This window comes from Halichoerus grypus, chromosome X (assembly GCF_964656455.1).
Source record: "Halichoerus grypus chromosome X, mHalGry1.hap1.1, whole genome shotgun sequence".
Lineage (NCBI taxonomy): Eukaryota > Metazoa > Chordata > Mammalia > Carnivora > Phocidae > Halichoerus > Halichoerus grypus.
This window is the reverse complement of record NC_135727.1, coordinates 2,186,170-2,207,149: the sequence shown is the minus strand read 5'-3', so window position 1 is coordinate 2,207,149 and position 20,980 is coordinate 2,186,170. Positions and strand designations below refer to the sequence as shown.

Genomic DNA, 20,980 nt, shown 5'->3' with positions numbered 1-20,980 from the left:
CGTGGGGAAGTGAGCGTGTGTGTGTGACAGAGCGTATATGAGCACGTCAACGTGTGTGAATGAGCGTGTGTGTGCGCGCGCACGTCAGCATGCGTGTGCATGTGTGAGGGCGTGTGACCTCTGCCTGCACTGAGGAGTTCCAGGTCTCAAGGGCTGTTCATGGAACCAGCTGCTTCCTGCAGGTAAGACAAACTCTGGGGAGGTGTGACAGTCCCCTGGCCCAGGGCAGACCCTTTGCATCCTCTAGGTGTCTGTCACAAAAGCACCTCCTCCTAGAAGCCTTCCTTGAGCGCCCGGCACCATCTTTCGTCTCCCCCATCAAGATTCCCTGGGGGCCCTTACCCCAACTTCGTGACCACACATTCACTCTGCCCGCCAGCTCCCTGTTTTGTGGCCCCTGCTGTGTCCCCAGTGCCCAGCATGGGCCTTGCACATGGGACACCCTGGGGCAAGAAAGAATTTGTGGCTATGTCCAAGCGTCTTCTACCTGCCACATTCTTGGGCTCGGAGCCCTGCCTGCTCTGAGGCGGTGAGGCTTACTGCGGGCCTGTCACTTCTCCTCCCTACAGAGTCGGCCCTCTTGCACTTCTGCTTGATGCTCACAGATGGTGACAAAGGCCTCCTCTGAGTTTGGAGGTACCCACAGTCCCTGGAACGGGGAAGCTTGGGACTCTAAAGACAGGTGGCACGGGCCAGCCAGCTCCCACCTGGCTGCGGGGTGTCCGCGGGCACACACTCGGTCTCTGTCCGTGGATGCGCCTACGTGTGCTGGTGGGTATGGGTCTTCTCTGCTTTGGGGTTTGTCTGTGTGTCTGTCTCCACTTGCGTCTGGAATGTATGGGTCCCTGTGCGTCTGTCCCTGGGCGTCCACCTGTGTGCAGTAGCTCTGTGTCCTGTGTAATGGTGTTTATGTGATAACCTTTGGGGGTCACCAACTTTGAGACTCTGTCATAAGCTCCAGTCTCCTTCCCAAAGACGCTTTTAGGTGTCATACTCCCAACAGCAGGCAGTTCCAAGAGTATCGCGACCCCCTGGGAAACCACAGGGGCCCAAGAACCCCAGGCTACCAATCAGCAACCCAGCCCCACACTCCATTTGAGAGGACCCAGCAGCGGTCGGGTGGCCCAGTCACATGCTCATCGCTCTTTCTCCGCGCTCCCAGGTGCCAGGTCCCCCAGGTCTCCAGCCAAGCCCACCTCTCATCCGCTAGCGCCCTCCGGGGGCCCTGGCAGACCAGGAAGGACAAGCACCCCCCGCGCATCCTGGGGGACAGAAGGGCGCGCGCCAGGAGTGTGGCTCCGGAGCCCCGCGGCCCCCGCGCCGCGCGCCGCCCCCCGCGCCCGCTCCCTCCTCCCTTCTCCTCCTCCCCCCTCCCCCCCCCCCCGCGCTCTGCCTCCCTCCCCTCCCTCCCTCCCTCCTCCCTCCCTCCCTCCGCGCTCAGAGCTGCGGCTGGAGCCGAGCGCGCCGCGTCGCCCGCCGCCGCCGGTGCGGAGCGTGGGGAGCACTCGGCCGCAGCTCTCGCCTGCCGCGGAGGGTCGCGCCCGGCGCCTCCGGCCAGGCCGCCCTGTGCCCGGGCCTTTCCGTCCTTGGAGCGGATCGTTGCCCGCCGGGCGCCCGCCTGCAGCGACAGCAGCCGCTGGAGCCGAGGCCGCAGCGTCGGCCGTGCCCAGGACCGGGTGAGTGGTGCCTGGGGCGCGCAGGCAGGGGCGGGCGGGGCGGGCGGCCCAGCAGGTGGCGCGGCCGGCAGGTGGGGGGACGCGGGTCCCCGCCCACGGCACCTGCGCCCCGCGTCCGGCCTGCGTGTCCTTGCGGCGCCGCGCGTCACCCCGGGGGCCCTGGGCCGGCGGGCAGCGCCCCGCACCCCGCACCCCGCGCCCCGCGCCCCGCATCCCGCGCGCACGCGCATCTGCGCCGTGGAGGGGGGAAGGCCGCGGGGGGCTGCGGGCGGGCTCCTGGGCGGGCACAGCTTGGGCGCCGGGGCCTGGGCTAGAGCCAGGTTGCGCCGCACGCACCTTCCCGGAGTCTCTTGACACCCCCTCCCCCCCCCGCGCCCCCACACTGTGTCATCTTCCCCCAACACACTGAGAAGCCCTCCCGCGTGCCCACACAGCTGCCCAGCAGACCCCGCCACTGGCCCGGGCAGCGCCAACAACAAGCCTCCCAGGCCACACTTGGGTAACTCCTTTTCCATCCCTCCACGCGCAGCTGTCCTCCCCCTCCTCACCTGTGTGACCTTGGCCAGATGGCTTCTCCTGTGGGGCCTCAGTGTTCTCTGGGTTTAGGATTCTGGAATTTGGAGGCTGGTGTGGCATCTCCCAAACGAGGGAGCCCTGGGTCTCCGCCTTGGACAGTCAGATTCTCTCCCTAGGACCTGGTCCCTTTCCTTCTGCTGGCCCCCGCAGGCTTAGCAACCGGCCAGCGCAGGAAGGGTGGCAGGCGTGGTGGGAGGCATGGCCCAGGCGGATATGTAGGGAGTCTTGGGGTGAGGGCTGGTGAGGGGTGGGAAGAATGTGTGGAAACGCTCCCTCGAGGGGCAGGGCAGGGCCAGCATCCCTCAGCTAGGAGCTTGACACTCCCCGGGGCCAGGCAGGTAAGTGGGCCCACAAAGAGGTACCTCAAAGAGGAGGTCATTGAGCCTCGGACCTAAAGTGGGTCCCTGCTGGCCACAGGGTCGAGTCCAGCCTTGACCCTGGCCATCCCAATCTCCCCTAGCTCCCAGCCTGGAAGGCATCCCCCTCATTCACCCAGTAGCTCTGTGCCCCCTTCACCGCCATCACCCTTCACTAGTCTGTGAGCATTTTAAGGCAGGGAGCACTTGAGGGCCCAGCACAGGCCTGACTCCGAGTGGGCACACGTTCACGACCTTGACCTCACTGAATCTGCAGAATCAACCGATGAGGGAGGCAAGGCTGGGCTCTTCATTCCCATTTTTCAGTTGGAATAATTGAGGCCTCGAGAGGGGAAGGGACTTGGCCCTACATTGACTGGATGGGTGGAGGGCTGGGGACACTGCCAGGAGCCTGGTGGGGCAGAGCGCCTCCCACATGTCCCAGCACCATTCTGAGCAGGTTCCTGGACCCCCCAGGCTGAATGTCTCGGTCAACACCACGTGCAAGCCCCCTTTCACAGTTGAGGAAACCAAGGCCATGTGGCTGGTGAGCAGGGCGCTGGGAGCCCCTACCAGAACTGGCCCACAGACAAGAGGCTGGCAGAGTGTCCGCGGGTGGAGCTGGGCCCTGGAGAGCGAGCCAACTGGAAGGGGCTGGGCAATTTCGGTCCCAGGGCATTGATTGTCCCTGCTGTTGGCCTGGAGGAGAGGGACGGCCAAGGACACAGCTAGTCTTGATCAAATCAACCTGGTCCCTGCCCAGCGCTGCCAGGTGGTTTGAGCGAAGGGGCAGGCAGCTCTGGCACAGAAGTGTGTGTGTGTTGGGGGGGGGTAAACGCAGGCAGATGGAGCTGGGGTGGCGTGGGAGGGGGCTTTGCGCAGAGCCAGAAGGAAAGCCATCCCTCGGGGAAGGAAGCCCCCGAGGGTAAGAGCGCGCTGGGGAGAGAGCTGAGATGCTGCCGCAGGACCCTGAGGGGCAAAGAAGGCTGGTAGGGGGTGTCTTGGCCTAGTCAGGAGCTCTATTTTGGTGCCAGCTCTGGGCCTGATGGTCTTTGTGACCTTGGCCAAGTCCCTTCCCTGCTCCAGGCCTGGGGAGGGTAGGGGTGGGTCTCCGAGACTCCGCTGACATTTCAGGACTCTGAGCCGGAGGAGCTTTGGAGGTTGAATCATTTGTGAGCGAGTGGGGAGAGGCCAGGCCCTGAGTCAGTGAGCACTCTCCATCCCAGAACATCTTCTCCCAGCCCAGGAAGGCAGCCAAGGGTGCTGGGGTCAGCTTCGGTCCCTCTGCCTCCCCCAGCGTGGCTTACAGAGAGGGGCCCCTTGCCTTCCCGGTGGACGGGACAAGAGTGCCCTGGATCCCTGGGGGCTTTGAGAGCTGAGCTTCAGCTGGTTCTCTTGAAGTCAGCAAAGCCAGGCCCAGCTTCCTCCTCCCACTTACAGATCAAGTTGTAGGCACGTATGTGGGCTATGCCCATTGCACTCCCTCCTTCCAATTTTAAACTGAGGGCTGCTGTCTCCATCAGAGGTTACGAGCACATTAAGTAATGACAGTGACAATAATGGCACTCCTCGTGTGCCAGGCACTGTTCTTCTCCGTGCTTCACGACATTCCCTCACTTCGTTGAAACAACAACCAAATTAAGCCAAGGCCATTACTATCCCCATTTTGCAGGTGAGGAGATTGAGGCCCAGAGAGGTTAGGCAACTTGCCCAAGGTCATGCAGCCAGCAGGTGGCAAAACCAAGATTGGAAGGCAGGCCATTAGTTGTACACATCAGCTAATGATCAAGGGCACTTCTAGCCCTGGGAAGACCCTGCAGCTCAGAAGCTGAGCCGACTGTGCCCCCATCTACCCACTGAGAGAAATGGACAAACCATGGATTGATATTGACCCAACGCAAGTTGGGGAATGATCTACTCCTCAGTAAGTCTGCGTGGCCCCTTCAGGTCACCTCTACAAAGGAGCAGTCTCAGTGTGTGTAAATGGCAGCTGATAGATGGGGACCGGGGCTGTGGCACCAAAAGCAGATGCTCAAATCTGACGGCGTGCTGCCCAGGAACCTCACCAGTGCCATCTCTGAGATGGGCCCAGCATCCAGGTTCTGGCTGTATCTTTGCTGGGAAGGGCAGGCAGAGACCTGGAATGTGCAGATGTCTCCTCTCCAACCCCGTCATTTCCCAGAAGGCCACTTCTTTAGCTGGGGCTCTGGCTCCTCACTGCTCCTCTCTTCCCTGCCCTGCCTAAGCTGGCAGAAGCCAGGCCAAGTGGCACCTGGCTGGAAAGCCCTCCCCTGCCTATGCACCTTCTGTTGGGTGGGAGGTGCTGGAAGGTGGCCTGGGGTACCGCCTGGAGAGCGGGATCTGAGCCCACATGTCACCGGGATAGAGGGAAAGAGGATCTCAGATGCAGGAGTAAAGGCTGAGTGTCCTGGATTGCCAGGGTTGGGAAGGGGATGAGATCGAGGTCCCATGGCTGAGTAGGTAGCAGAACTCAAGAAACCAGAGCTACAGGATGAAGGGGAAAGGTCCAGGTGGGAGGAAAGGGCCGGACGTTTCTCCTGATTCCCACCTCTGGGGACTGGCAGGGGACTTGGAGCACAAGAGGTTTCCAGAGACTTGGGTTGAAATCAGAGTTGGGCGGATGGGGGGCTAGGTCAGTGTTACCGGGGAGCGCCCTAGTTGAAGTGGTCCTGAGCCTGCTTTGGTTTCTGTACGTGGGTCCCTCAGTAAAAGGGAGCCCTTTTATTCCAATGGGAACTTCTTTCCTGCAGCAGCAATCTTTGAGACCCTGTCTGGAGCCTCGCAGTCTAATGAAGTAACCACTAAGCCCCAAGTGGTGATTTAATTAAAATTAAACAAAATTCAAAATTCAGTTTCTCGGTCTCACTAGCCACATTTCAAGTGCTCCGTAGACACACGTGGCTGGTGGCTACTGTATCAGACAGGGCAGATAGAGAACATTTCCATCATTCCAGAAGGTTCTGTCACATAGCACCACTTCAGAGCCAGTGCAGACACCAGGCCTCACCCGGACCCTGAGCTCACTGCCCTGCCTATCCCCCCATGACTCCTTGAAGGGGAGTGGGTCACGTGGATGTGGACGCCTCTGGGCAGCCTGTCTGTCCCCTGGAGAGTCTGGGAGCCTTTGCCACCATTGCCAAGGGCTGGCCCAGGTGCCCCCACAAACATGGCGAGAGAGCGCCTCATTCTGGGAGCAGACCTCCACGAGGCCCTGGCCCCGCTCCATTCTGATCAGGCTCCTGCCATGTGCCTCCAGCTCGCTCACCTGGAACATGCCGGCGGGGCCGGGCAGATCTGCACAGATGGGCGAGGTTCTTGGGTTTAAAAAAATAATAATAACATTTATTTCTTTCCATTTAAAAATAATGCTCTTAACATGCATGCTCTTTATAGAAGACTCATAAAACACAGAGAAGTAGAAGACGTAGGAACCCCCTCCATCCTATCACCAGAATGCAAACCAGTGTTTCCATCCTATTGGACTGGTTCCCACTCCGCTTTCTTAGCATAGGCTGTTTATTTTCACATTACTGTAATTATACCATGGGCACAATTGTGTAATCTATTTTTTACTTCACATAAGCATTTTCTTTATTAATATAATCCCTTCCTAAATGAATTTTTTCAAAATAGATACAGTTTAATTTTTTTAAGATTTTGAAAGCAGTAAGTGCTTATTGCAAAAATCAAGAAAGAACTTGAACTGTGCGAAGAGGGAACTACGAATTTATCCAGCACCCAGGATGTATTAAGGCAGTCCTCAGGGCTGTAATTACAATTTTTAATGGCTGAATAATATTCTCTCAAGAGATTATAATTCGCTTAATTATTTGGCTATTTGTGGAGATCCAGGCAGTCAGATCCGTTTTGCTGTCATACATGAGTCTCTGCTGAGCATCTTGGTGGGTAATGCTCATCCTGTCCTGAGGAGAGAGTGCCCAGACAGAAGCTCATTCTGCCAAATTGTTCTCCAGAAGGGCTCCTCAGTACATCTGAAAGACTGGCTCACTGAAGCCTTGCCAGCATTAGATATTATAATCAAACAACCTGGCATAAATATCTAGGTCCAAAATATTTACTTCAGTATCTATTTCTTTAATTGCTCATGAGAATGAGCATTTCCCCACATGTTTATTTAATTCTCTCTCTCTCTCTCTCTCTCTCTCTCTCTCTCTCTCTCTTTCAGTGATCTGTCTTTTCCTCACCTTTATTTATTGAGACCCTAGTGTTTTTCTTGTGGGTTTGGATAAACTTTACACGTGAACGACATTGACAATTTAGCATACTTGTTGCAAGTGATTTTGAAACTTCTTTGTTCTTTGCCTTTGAATTTTTTCATGTACAAGATAAACACTTTCTATGTCACATGTTCTTGTGATTTCTTCCATTGCTTCTGGGCTTACAAAATCCCTTACAAAATCTGAGAGCTATCCATTTCTGGGTTTGCCCTGCGTGTGAGTGCATGGGGTGTGTGTGTGTGTGTGTGTGTGTGTGTAGTTGCATTTTTAAGATGTTTAACCATTTAATTCAGGGGTGGGCAAGCTTTTTCTACAAAGGGTCAGATAGTAAATATCTTCCCCTTTGCAGGCCACACAGAAATGAATGGGCATGGCTGTGGGCCAATAAAACTTTATTCACAAAAACACTTGGCTGCCAGATTTGGCCCTTGGGCCATAGTTTACTAAACCCTGTTTCAGCCAAAGGAAATCTGTCTTGGGAAAGAATATGAGGTGAGGATCTAAGGCACGTTGTTTTCCTGAGGGCCAACCCATCATCCCCATTTCTTTTATCAGGTGATTTGTCCCCCAGCTACTGTGTGATGCTTCCCTAGTCGAGATGGATTCCGATGTGGAGTAGGGCCTGTTTCTGAGCGGTCTGGCCCATTCTGTGGACCTGTCTGTGGGCTCACACCTTGTATCCTTTAATACCTGACCTACAGGTCACACCTTAGTAATCTTAAAACAAAACAAACCTCTTTTGCTCTCCACAGACACTGTGGGTCTTCCTCACAGAGACACACGGGGAGGGGGAGGCGGGTGTGGCCAGACAGCCCAGCAGCCCCAGAGCCTCCTGATTAAGAAACAGAAACACAAAGCTGACAAGCCAGGAAGGGACAGAGACGTGGGAATCACCGCGGGCCGCCCTCACCCGGGCTGCTGGGACTCGGGACTCAGACGACAGGGCTCTGGTCTTTTTGCTTTTCTTCGGGAGTCACGTCTCTGGCTTGCCCCAAATGCAGGAGTATTCAGAAGAGCCACCGCGGTCCGTTCTCCCCCTAAGTGGCCTGGGAACACCGCCAGTGCTTGAGCCATCCCGACCCTGGGAGTCCCTGCACGATCGCTGGCCCGGGCCTTGATGGTGGCATGGGATGTGACCGGGCAGGGAGGACCCTTCTCCACAGTCGACCAGCCTGGCAGAAAGTGCTCGGCGCCCTGGGTGCACGGCGTGGGCAAATGTATCCTGGGCCACGTTGGTGCCACCACCTGCCACGCCAGGTCCAGGGGACCTTCCCTGACACCCCTCCCCTCAATGGGCTTCAGCTCTGGTCCTCCTGGGAGAACTCAGGGGCCGAATTTCCCATCTTGGTTTGGAGCCACAGGCCTAGGAGGGAGGCGCTCGGTCCGGGGACGGGCAGTCTGGGCTCCTCGGGCTGCTGGGGTCCCTGAGCACTGCCCCGTGAGTGGGGTGGCCCCCACGGTCAGAGGAAGACTCATACCTGATTGGCCCAACACCTGCAGCAGGACAGGAGCGTGGGGCATGGGCACGGGCGCAGGCCAGTGCAGGGTGCCCCCCACCCCACTGGTTCCTCCTTCCCGTGGCTCCCGGGTCCTCGCCGATGGGCTGTGGTGTGGGGTATGCTGAGGGGGGACACTCAGACCCCACCACATTGTTGTCACAGTTGAGGTGTCCCAACACGAGAGGGGCCCTCCTGCCTCGGCACCACCCCTCCGTCCCTCTCGGCGCCTCCTGGGCCTGCAAGATCCTTGTGGTGTCCTCTCGGGGCTTTGCAGGAAATGCCCTCTGGCTTTGTGTGCTGGGGTCCTCTGCCAGAAATAGGCTTGCAGGACCTGGCTGGGCTTGACCTCTCAGGAGATGGCAGCCAGGCCCTTGGCGACCTTCAGGTCCTGCCAGAGTCGCCGGTCGGAGCTCATAAGGGGGCTAGAGCCGAGCCTGGAAGCCTCCCAGATAGCCCTACCTTTCCGTCACTCTCTCCTCTATCAGCGCGTTTGGCCGCAGGTACTCCTCCAAAGTTAGCCGGGAAAGGTGGCGCAAGCAGCTTTCGTGTCTGGGTCACAGAAGGCCAGCTAGACTCAACTCCCATCTTTAGTCTGAACACGTCTTCTCTGCTTCACCCAGTACTCTTGCCACTCCCCTCCCAAAGGAATGGCCAAGGCCAAGGTCTTTCTTAAGTGCTTGGAGTGACCTGCGCCTAAGTTCCCCATATGGTGATGGTCCTGGTCAGCTCTTCCTCCATGTCGTGTTGGCTCTATGGACCTGGCTCTAACCTCCAGCCAAGTTGGGTCCTACAAGGGTGGAGCCTAAGTTTGCCCACACATCTCCCCTCCCCCACCAGCGCCTGGTCTTCCAGACTCTTACGGGCCACAGGGAAGTGGGTCTCCTTCCCTGATGGTCCTCCTGGCCCCTGACCTTGACCCAATGAGTCTTCCCAAGCCTGTCTTCCCAAGGGCTTCAGCCTGATTCCAGAAACCAGATCCTCTCCCCACCAGGACCCACGATGAAGCCCCTATGGAGCCTATCCCCAGGGGGCCATGGGCGTTTCCCGGTAGTCTCCTTGTCTAGTCACCCCGGGACTGCAGTGGCCCGTGGCTGTCAGCTGCCTATAATTTCCTTAATTACCTGTCTAGGCCTTGGGTGCTTCCAGGGGCTTGCAGCTGGCTTTGGGGATTGGAAGCTGGTGGGGGGCAGACGGAGCTGGGGAGACTTGGGGGAGGATTGGGATTGGACACGCCTCATTCTGTCCCTGTGTCCTCTATGAAAGCCTAGAGGACAGGGTTCTGCTACTTCCCAAGACCCCACATGTATTTTCTCTGCCCCTTTGGGGGCTGGAGGCATGCCCCAGGGGCCAGCAGCCATGGTGTTTCAGGGTCCCCTCCCACCTGCCACTCCTGAGACCACAGGTCAGGCCCCGCTCTGCGCCCTGCGGGCCAGGCGCGGGACCTCACTACCCGCCAACTGCTCGTGGGATAAAGCAGGAGGGGCGTGGGCCACAGTGTGCCAGACCACGAGCATGGGGGGAAGGGGCGGCTGGCTCGGGCTCCCTGCTGCAATGCAGTTCTCTCCTGATCAGCCCGCCGTAATTGGATAATTAGTGTCATTATGCTTCCTGCCCATCAGCTCTCCTCTCCTGCTCTCTCGCACTCTCCTTTCCAGCTCTCGCCTTCTCTGGCAGGAAACAAATGACTGCCTTCCGCAGGGTAGAGTTGTGACCCCCATAATGACACTTCAAGGCCCCAGCCAGAAAGGGGCTTCCGGCTTCCCTCTGGGACCCAGGGGTACCTGGTGCGCTGAGAGGCACCCGTGTGGGAGTGTGGACTTCTCTCCAGAAGCATCCTGGGGAGCCAGCTGTCCCCAAAGTGTCTAGCGTTCTCCAGGAAGGATTCGTGGCCCTGGCCAGCTTGAGGATGGCCCCAGAAATGGGGAAGCCTCTGAGCATTGCATAGGGTCAGCCCCTGACCGAGCAGAATGTTCTAGCCTCACTAGTGGAGTCTGGTTCTGACCTATGAATTCTGGGCTTCGGGGCAGGTGGAGGGCAGGTGGGCGTGGCAGAGGGAGGACTCAACAAGGGGCATTCCCTTCCTCATCTTCCCTCTGGGGAAGCAGGCACCCTGGGGACCTTGCTAGGTATGCGGGCATGGTGGCACCCTGTCCTCAGAGCTCACGCCAACCCGGCCAGCAGGAACAGTAATCCTTTTCCCAGATGCAAGAGTGGAGACCCAGAGAGCCGACTGGGACAACCAGCCCTGACTCCGGGGGCTGCACTCCCGAGACCTGAGGTTTATGGGGACAGATTTCCTGTCTAGCCACTTTGTTGAACTCTTTTAATTGGTTTTAATCATGTGTTCATTGCTTTTCTGGGGTTTCCTGGGCAGTCACTTGGCAGAGGAGCAATGTAGAATTCTCTGGAGTTCATGTTTGCCTCTGCCCCTTGCCGGCTGTGTGACCTTGAGTGAGCTCTTCAACCTCTCTGTGCCTCAGCAGCCTCAGCCCTAAAGTGGGGCCGGTAGCACAGAGCAAATCAGTTACAGCGTGACTCGGTCCCGCACGGGGAACCATGTTTCGCGTAGCCCAGGGCCTTGGCATCGCCTGTGACCAGATCGTTATTCTGTCTCTCTCAGTCCTTTCACGGTTCTGTCTGCTGCTTTGGCTAGAACTTCCAGGACAGTGTCCAATACACGGAGGAGAGGGAGCCCAGCTCCGGGTCATCACGTGTCCCAGGGAGCCCATGGAAGTGTGGGCCTTTGTTAGGTCGTGGAGATGTCGGGGAGGCATGGCATCTGGTGGCATTCCTTCCCTTTAAGGTACACAACCCTGAAGTTGGCCCTATCCCCCTCTGTCCCATGTGCTGTCCCAAGTGTAGTCCAAGAGTAAGCTGTGTCCCTGTCCCTTTGCTTGAATCCCATTGGCCAGAGTTGGGAGAATGTAGTCATTTTGCTGGATGACAAGATGCCTGATTAAAAATTAAAATACAACGTTGGGAAAGAGGCACAGAAATCGGGGAATGTCTAGCAAGTCTCTGCCACAACCTCCTGGGGGTTCGTTAGCACTTCCTAAAGCCACCTTATATAAGCAGAATGCAGATGTGGAGGCCAGGCCTTCCCCAAGTGTTCTGGCTCCCTTCTGGTCTCTTCTGAGGACAGGGTGGGGCCGGCGCCTCTGAGGAAATGCACGTGGGAAGTGCGACCACGCTTCTTCCGGGTAGAAGGGCAAGAGCCGTTGGCAGGGGTCACCAGCGAGCCCAGCTTCCGAGCTTCCCTGCGTCTCTGCCACCTAATAGCTGAGGCACGATGTGGGTGGTGCATGGTGGGGGGGGGGAGGGGAGGGCAAGTGGAGAATGGTCTGCTTAAGTTTCCATTTCAGATAGGGGATGCTCCTGAAAGTTAAAATTTCCATGGGCAGAACCACGGGCTCACCGTCAGTCAAAGCAGTGGGGTGCCCGCAATCACTGGACACAGAGCCAAAGGGGCGGTGAGACCTGTTTGGTTTCTCGATTGTGGTCGAATACAGAGAACGTCAAATTTACCGTCTTAACAATTTGTAAGCGTACAGCTCTGTGGCATTAAGAACATTCCTATTTTGTGCAGCCAACCCCTCCGTCCTTCCCCGGAACCTTCCCATCGTCCCAAACTGAAACTCTGCCCCCATTAGACACGGACGCCCCCTCCGTCTCCCCCCAGCGCCCCCCCCGCCCCGGGTCCCACTTCCTGTGTCTCTGGATCTGACTGCTCTGGGCACCTCATAGAGGTCGGACTCCTACAGTGTCTGTCCTTTTGTGTCTGGCTTCCCTCACTCAGCGGAATGTCTTCCAGGTTCACCCGTGTTGTAGCAGGTGCCTGAATGTCCCTCCTTTTGAAGACCGAAGAACATTCCGTTGCGTGGATAGACCACATTTAGCTTTTCCATTCATCCCTCGATGGGCCCTTGGGGCTGCTTCTACCTTTCAGCTATTGGGAACCATGCTGCTACGAACATGGGTGTGCAAATCTCTCTTCAACCCCCTGCTTTCACTTCTTTTAGGTACAGACCCAGATATGGAGTTGTGTGTTTCATTCTTTGAGGAGTTGCCATACTGTTTTCCGTCACAGCTGCACCATTTTACATTGTCCCTTGGGGCTTGTTTTAACTGGAGAATTCAGGGCCCTCCCTGGAGCCACTGAAGGCAGGCTGGGCCCTGGGATCCCCGGGCAGAGGGCTTTGCAGACTCGCACAGCTACCCTCTTCTGACTATGAAGCTCCGACTGGGACTGGGCGTTTTTTAAAGTCCCCTGGTGGAAAGGGGGCCCCTTGTGTCTGGCATCCACTGCTCTAGATTCAAATACTGGGCCATGAGGTAGCCAGGGGTACCTATAGAAGCTCACCCACCTGTAGGCAGGGGCTGAATCAGGTAAACCCCACGTCCCTGCCACCTCCAGGGATCTAGACTTGTGTTTCTCCGGGTTCCAGAATCCTCCTTGGCTGGGCTCTAATTAGCAAGGACTTCCAATGCCTGGAGTCTGTGCATCTGTCTTTCTGCTGGCCTCAGATTGTCCTTCGAGTCTGGACCAGGCACTGGATGGGAAGCATCCTTTGCCCTTGCTGGCAGCCCCCCCCAGGGAGTCCCCGAGGTGGCCCTAGTGGCCTGGTTGCCGCACGACAGGCCCTCCCTGGGGGCAGCCCTGCAAGGGCAGAGGGCCGTGGACCGATGGACCGGCGGTGGACAGGGCGTGTGTGCGTGAGTTTGGGGAGAGGGTGCCGCAGGGCTGGCGGGGGGGGCGGGGAGGGGGGCTGGCCCTTTTCTGCTCTTACTGTTTTTGCCCAAAGCTGTTCCCCGTGAGAGAGTTGCTTGGCGTGTGCACAGATTGTACCAGGAACAAGGGGGAGGAAGGAACGGAGGGGGGACTGTCCCTTTAAATCTGTTTTCTCTGTTTTATTTCCTTCTTTCTTCCCATCCTCCTCCCTCAGCTAGCACAAGTGGTGGGGCTGTGAGGGCCCAGGAGCTGCAGTGACGGTGCCTCTGAAATATTAATGAGGCTGTTCTCTGCCTCGGCTCCCCCCCTCCCAACGCTTGCTCCCTCCCTCCTCAGCTGAATGCAGGGCTCATCCAGGGAGCCCTCTTTTCCCCTACCAGGTGGCGAGCCAAGGTGTGTCAAGCAGAGGGGAGGGGCAGGGGCTGGGCAGTAGGGAGAGGGCCTGGCAAGGGAGGGGGTGGCGTGAGAAGTCAGGGATTAAAGGGGTGCCCGGCCCCATCTGCACCTGCCTGAGATTAAAACCAGGCCCAGGGGAGGGCAGGGCTCTGCCGGTGGCGTTTCCGGAGGGCCCCTGCACCCCCTGCCCACCTGCTCCCAGCTGGCCACATCCCGCATCTGCAGGTGTGAGGGAGGCCTGGGCCAGCCTTGGGGGCCGGGGGAGGGGGAGCTCTTGCTCTTCCTCTCTCAGTTCTGTAGGGCCTGGCCTGGGTTCCAGGTGCCGGGAGGTGGGCAGAGGAGGGGACAGTTTTTTCAAGGGATCCCCACAGTGAGTCACATTGCTGAGCCATGGGTCCTTCTGGAAGGCATCCCTTCTCGGTGGGTCTGTCGGGAGTTGCCGATGGGCAGTGTGCCTCAAGGAGGGCAGTGATGGAGGGCATGTGCCCAGGTGGGCCCTCAGGCCCACATCTCTTGCCTCTGACCCTGCCTCAGACGTGACTTGGCTATGCTGGATTCTGCTCCTTTCTTGCCTTGGGCAAGCACAGGGAGAACGTTCTCGTCACCAGTTTACTGACCCCAGGGCTGAGGGCACTGTGACTTGGAAGTGACGCAGAGAGCTGGGACTTCCTGGCTTCTAGTCGGTGCTGCCAGCCAGGCTCCATCCATCCTGGGGACACATGCCCACTCCGACCCACCAATCGCACACTGGTGGTGGTGGTCAGTGGCTGCAGGGGGACTGCGTTGCCACCGTTGAGGACGGGCCGAATTCTGATGCATTGCCACCTCTGACCTGCGGGATTTTATTCTCCATTCCTTGTCCCTTTTGTCAAAGTGAGGGTGGGCAGCCCACACGGAGTAGGCAGCTGGGTAGAGCATGGGACCAGGCCCCCTGGGGGAGCACAAGGCTTCTCTCTCCTGGCAGCCAAGGCGCTAAGCTGCTCCAGGTGTCATGGCTCTCCTCAGGAACACGAAAAGCAGGGCCAGGAGGTCTGGGATCATCGAGCCTACCTGAGCCTCAGTTTCTGCATCTGTGAAATGGACAGCTGTGTTCTTGCCCCTTGCTTATGAGGTACAGTGAGGGAAGCATCTGGAGTGAGGTCCCCAGAGAAGGGAGCCTGGGAACAGAGGTGCCCCCACCTCATTCAGGAAGCTCCTGGTTTCCTAGTGGGTGGTGGACTGCCCAGGGCCTTGGTGGAGGAGGTCAAGGAGGCAAAGTGGGAGATCCGGGCAGATTAGGTTAGAGGTACGGGGAGATCCCCCGAAACCTGATTAGAAGTGGCCGGGGAGGGCAGGTACAAAGGGGACGAGGCTTTCTCGTCAGATCAATGTGAGTCACTGGGCCTGGGGACAGTTGTGTGACAGGCCTGAACTTGGGTGACCCGTCACAGATCTCTACGCTAGCCGCCCCACGGTGCCGGGATGGAGCAAATATCAGAAGGCGTGAGTCCCTCTCTGTGGAGGTTTGTAATTCAATTAAGCCAATTAAGGTCTGAAAGATGAAAGAGTACCAAAATGGTATGTTCCCTGCACTTTTAGTGCCTACAAACCGTTCTAGGCAGCCAGCCCAGGCCAAAAAGTCTCTGTCAGGCCTGCAGAACTGATAGGCCTGGTCATTTCTGTTCTTGGCCATTCCAGTGATGGCCACTGTCCTTATTCAGAATGAGGGAGGCAATTGCCGAGGCTTACAGAGAACCCAGAAAAACAGTAGTATATGCCATTTGGTCTCTACAGCAGCCAACAGTCACGCAAGACAGACTGATTTAACTGATGGCTCCTGTCTGCCCTGTTGCCTATAGAGTGAATGAAGATGAAGAAGGTTAGCATGAGCAGTCTTTGACTAGAGGGGCCGCCCAGACCTGGGTGAAGCCCCGGGGCACACTGAGAGTGACCTGCTGGGGGTGAAGGCATTCCTGCCCTTCATACCTGTGCCCTTCCTCGTGCTCTCCAGGATGGCGATCCCCCATTAAAAAAAAAAAAAAAAAATGGCTCCCAGCTCTTCCTTGGCCAGCCAGGCCTCTGTTCACTCACTCCTCCAGACCCCCATCCCCACCCAGGGCTGACCGTGTGGTGGACTACTTGCCAGTTCAATAACCACGTATCTCAAAAAGCTTGCGACCCCGAGAGTGGGGAAGACATGCTCACAGGTCACTGCAATGCTGAGCAGAGTGGAATAGGGACAGTCGCCAGATTACAGACTCAGCAGCGATCAATTCTGGCAGAGACTTTGTGGAGAAAGTTCCACTTGAATTGCCACTCAAATTTGTCAGAGGTCATCAGGTGGAGGGAGGACAGAAGGGTGTGCGGGCCAGGGTACGACTGGCGCGCTCGGGGCTGGCGAGGCCGTGCGCTGGGGCAAGGCGCCTGGTGCCGCGGGCACACCGGCGTGCGGTCCCGGCGGAAACAGGATGTGTGGCTTCCCAGAAGCCAGTGCAGTATGGAGGCAGAGAGAGCGGCAGCACCTGAACCAGGGGAAGTGGTGACCCAGAGCAGGGTGGTGACAAGCTGCCCAACTGGAGACATGGGGCCTGTTTGGCGGGGGCTGAGGTGGAGGGAGCAGGCCCAGCTGCGGGCGGGGTGCGGAAGTGCAGAGGAGCGGCAGGGCCAGCTGAGAGGCCGTGGCGAGGGCAGGAGTGCTCTGCGTCCCGCAGAAGGTCAGGCCTTGCCTCCCTGCCCAGTTCCCTTACCATGAGTCACCACAGGCCCAGTGGGCCGCAGTGATGACAGCACACCAATTAGGAGCAGCTCAAGGACCTTGTGTGGCTGTCTGGGCCACTGCTGTTGCTTAATCGAGGGCAGGGCCACACTGGGGGCAGGAGGAGGGAACAGGAGGGGAGGACAGAGCTCACCTTCAGTGGGCCCTGTTTTGTGGGGGTGGGGGGGAGAGGGCTGTGCCTCGGGGGTGAGCAGGTGTATGAAGGTGTCACCTCCACCAGGATGCACTGCTGTCTCCCAGCATCTGCCCCTGAGCCCGTCCAACTCTGGACCATTCACTCTGTCACCCCCTGGAGCCCTCGAATGCCACCTGGGTGGAGTTGGGCACCTTCCAAACGAGCCTTCTCCAAGTGGGTGTAGAGGCCAAAAAGATAAAAGGTTCCAAAGGAACAAAATCATTCATCTGGCTTCCCTTTTAGAAGGAACCCCGGGGAGTCCCTAGGCAGCTCTGGGGGGGCCATACAGGCACATAGCCGGTCCCCGGGGCCCTGGGACCGAAGTGGAAGGTCTGGAATGCAGGCCACTGGCCTCCCTGCCAGAGACATCAGAGCCTGGCGTGAGTGCCGGGCCATTCCCCTCAGCCTGGGAGAAGGGGCCCACTGGCTGGGGCTGACATGGCATGGGGACTCTGCTCAGGGACAATTGCCTCACAGTTTTGCTAAATGCCCCCCACGCCCCCCCATCCCCGCCTGCACTCACACCTCACACGGCCCATTGGTTGGTCTTCTCTCAGCAGCCCTGTCTGCCTGGGGCCTACTCACAGACGGATCTGTGCCTACTGGGGGGCTAAAACCAATGCTTACACAGATGAACCAGACCCTGTCCCTCCCGTCCAGCGGCCAATGGGCTAGAGGGCTGGGGACACGGAGCCCAACGCTGCGACTTTCCCCCAGGTTGCCACATATTGGGAAGGGAGAGGCATGGTAGCGGGGTGAGAGAAAGGAGGGGAGAAGGTGCGCCCAGCCGGGGCACTGTCCTGAGCAACAGTCTGGAGTCGGGGAAAGAACCTGGCGGGAACAAAGGCATGGGGTGCGGGCAACAGGCAAGGCCACCTAGGGAGGTCCGAAGTCGCCATTGCGGCCTCCAGGGCCTCCTGAAATGGCCTCTGTTTCCTGGGCCGGCGAACTGGAGAGTGATTGCTACTGCGCCCACCCAGGTGAGTGGGGTGCTTTCGCAGAGCGCCCCAGAAAGAGCCCACTCTGCCTTACACGCCATGAAAATGAAAGCTTCACTTCCTTCAAGTTCTGGGCACTCTGCGGCCCCACACATCCCTGAGCTCGGGGCTGGCCTGCGTCGCCTCTGCCCTCACCCCCACGGACAGGATGGCCCACCGACTGATTGCAGCCCCTCCCTCACGTCCTGGCTTCTGCCCCTCCAGTCTGTCCTCACCCAGCAGCCTTCTGCTTGGTGATGGCCCATGTCACTTGGGGCCCCATGGGATCTGCAGCCCCTCGCTCCCACCAACCTGTCCCATTACCTGCCTTCTCCCTCATCTCAGAGCACTCTTCCCTCCAGAAGAATGGCTCACTTTTCTCAAATGTGCCCCTTCCAAGAGGCCTTCCCTGACCCCCACCCCCAGTGAAACCACATTCTCCATCAACTCTCTCACCTGCTGGGTATGCGTCTCCCAGCCAGAGAGCACAAGAATCCATTCAGTCCTGTCACCTCTCTGTCCCCAGCATGGACGGCCAGTGCGGACACATAGTAGATGCTCAGTAAGGATTTGTCAGATGGCAAACTGGAAGGACGGGCAGTGGGAAGATGCGTGGGAGTGGAGAGGACAGTGCATTCTCGTCTACCATTTTGTTCCCACATCTTCCGGCAGTGAAGGCTGCTCCATGTGGAAAGAGTCTAGAGGATTAACACTTAGGTGCCCAAACTTATAAAATGTGGACCGCTTTGGATGGGCATTTTCTGGGGTGCCTCTCTGCGTCTCCGACTTCACGGGCGGGAACTGCCCTAGGTACGTGTGCGTCCAGAGGAACTAAGTGTTCTGAGGCCTACGTGTTCTGAGGCCCCTCGGGGCTGTGGGCATAGGGGAATGGCCCTTTTCTCCCAGAGGCCCTGGTCTTGTCCCCTGAGGGCCGTGGCACAGCCCTGCTGCCGAGTCTGCTGGGCTCCGAGGAAGAGGTGGGCGCTCTCCTGAGAGCAAAGGCCACAGGGCTCGGGGCTATTGTGTTCCCATGGACAGTTCTAATCAGAAACCTGGATCAGGGGCGCCTGGGTGGCTCAGTCGGTTATGCGGCTGCCTTCGGCTCAGGTCATGATCCCAGGGTCCTGGGATCGAGTCCCGCATCGGGCTCCCTGCTCTGCGGGGTGCCTGCTTCTCCCTCTCCCTCTGCCTGCTTCTTTGCCTACTTGTGTTCTCTCTCTATCTCTCTGTCAAATAAATAAATAAAATCTTTAAAAAAAAAAAAAGAAAAAAGAAACCTGGATCAGCGGCCAAGTTCTGCTTCCAAGAAGATCCTTCTGAGCCCAAAGCCTCCCCAAAGGCGAAGGACTGGGCCCAATTGAGCCATGCCATCAGGAAGCCTCTTGCTGCCATGAAGGCCCAGGCCATGTGCACCGAGACTAGTTCAGTCGTGGGAGTTTGACCTTTGGGGGTGCTTCCACTCATGCTCTCAGGATGTGTGTATGTGCTGGGCAGCTCCTGAATCCATCATCTGGAGGGAGAGCGGATGGCACCGTGCTCTGGGGCAGGGTGATGCGGAGTCGCCAGCGACCTGTGGCTGCTTTCTGCTTTCTCCTATGTGCCCCCCCGCCACCTCTCCCCTTTTCCTCCCTTTATCCCCTCCTTCCCCCCATTCCCTCTCTCCCTTCCCGCTCCTGCCCTCCTTCTCCCCCCTTACTCCCTCCCTCCAGGCCACCTCCCTTCCTTGCCCCAGCCCCCCAGGTGCCCTCAGGGCAGCAGAGACACCCTGCACACTAAGCCTTGACCTGGCTCCCAGCTGGCCCTGTCCATGGCTTGGCCTGCTCCCCGGACCCCCGTGCAGCCCGAGCCTGAAACCGTGAGCCACAGAGGCTGAGCCAGAAGACCGGTGGGCCAGTCCTAATCAGGCAAGAGCAGGGAGCACGATGGAGTGGACGAGCTTGCACTCAAGGTGGGGCACGGACATGGGGAGAATTGTGGCACAGAGGACCCACCCACCCGTGCCACCGTTCAACCCCGACACATCGCCTCTGCTTCGGTGTGGGTTCCGAGACAGATTGCTGGTGCTGGCGGCAGCCGATCCCTTCCAGGAGACAGTAACGCTTCCCCCTTCCCCACCTCGGCAAGTCCTCCTGCCTTGGGTGCTCATGCTGGGCAGGACTAGGGGATGGCCTGGCAGGTGGGCCTGGCAGGGCATGAGGGCCACTGGCCCAGGCTCGGAGGTGAGTTTTGCAATCAGCAGCTCATGGCTCACACTGAGTGCAGATCTGCAGAGAATGTTCTGGAAGAGTGGACCTTGGTTTTGTCTCAACTTTGCCCCTGGCTTCTTCTCACCTCTCCCCAGGTGTCCGTGCTCAGCCACTTCCCCGCTGCAGCTCCCTCCACTACACCTCACCCAGGCACTGGGACCTGCGGTGGCCGCCTGCCCCGAGCCGAGGCTGCACCTGTGAAGAGGTCGGGCACCCTGTCCTCCCAGCACGACAGGCAGGATGGGCGACATGGCCAACAGTTCCATCGAGTTCCACCCCAAGCCCCAGCAGCAGCGGGAGGCCCCCCACGCGGGCGGCTTTGGGTGCACCCTGGCTGAGCTGCGCGCCCTCATGGAGCTCCGAGGGGCTGAGGCTCTGCAGAAGGTCCAGGAAGCCTACGGGGATGTCAGTGGGCTCTGCAGGAGGCTGAAGACCTCGCCCACAGAGGGTAAGGCCGCATGTGCGCCAGGCACGTAGGGTCATGGGCCATCTGACACCCCCCCCCAGTCTTCAAGGGGCATCCTGAGGATGTTCCGTCCCCCCCAGGGAGGGCCTGGTCAAGGGCTGGGTGGTGCTTCCTAGAGGCGCTCTTGACCCTGACTGTGCTCATGACCACGGTAGCCATCCCGCCCCCCGCCCCCCCACCCCCGGCAGGAGATGCTCTGTGCGCGGTGAGGAGGTCATCCTCTGGGTAACCTTGGGTCCTCGAGGAGCTGTGGCCCGATCCCCTCCATAATCAGCAGCTCCCTGCTCTCGCCTCTTTGGATTAAACAGCAATGGAGTGACAGAGAAGGGGAAGGAAGGGGACAGCGCGGTGTCGGCATGCACATGCGGGCTGGGCTGCCACCTGAAACCCCCGAAGCTCTTCTGAGCAACCGGGTGGGACAGCCTCCCCGCCTCCCAGCACAGAGGAGGAGGAAGGCAGGGCCCCTGTCTGTATGTCCCAGGTTCCGTGTGTGCTCAGCCCTACGTCCAGGAAGAGGAGGCAGGTGTGCAGGGCACAGGCCCTCGGAGGGCTTGGGTTGCAGGGAGCCTCTCTCTGGAAAGCGAGGGGAGCGGAGTGCTGAGTGGAGGTGCCGCTGGCCACAGGCCGTCCCAGAGAAGTACAAGCCCGAGGCAGTAGAGATCTGGGGAGAGCTGCTGCAGGGAGCCTTAGGGAGGCTGAGGAACGTCCTCTAGAAGGTTCCAGAGGTAGAGGCCCGACTGCCATCTTGGGTTCCTGCCTCTGCCCTGTAGCCCTTTCCCCCTGCTCTGGAGGCAAAACTCTGCCCTACCCTGCACCGGCCTTCCCCAGTCCTGCCTGCTGGGTCTGCTGGGAGGCTGGGACCACCAGGAG

At 58.7% G+C, this 20,980-nt stretch overlaps 1 protein-coding gene across 6 annotated transcripts in view; it reads left to right on the top strand.

The window, feature by feature from the left end:
• The first annotated feature begins 1,441 nt into the window (after window positions 1–1,441).
• The window catches only part of ATP2B3 (ATPase plasma membrane Ca2+ transporting 3), a 63,056-nt gene continuing 43,517 nt past the window's right edge, over window positions 1,442–20,980 (top strand). For all 6 annotated transcript variants that reach the window (XM_078064873.1, XM_078064871.1, XM_078064872.1 and 3 more), the window contains exons 1-2: window positions 1,442–1,676; window positions 19,740–20,092. In XM_078064873.1, coding sequence (XP_077920999.1) covers window positions 19,885–20,092 — 208 coding nt within the window. In that variant the 5' untranslated portion in view covers window positions 1,442–1,676; window positions 19,740–19,884. The remainder of the gene's footprint in view (window positions 1,677–19,739; window positions 20,093–20,980) is intronic.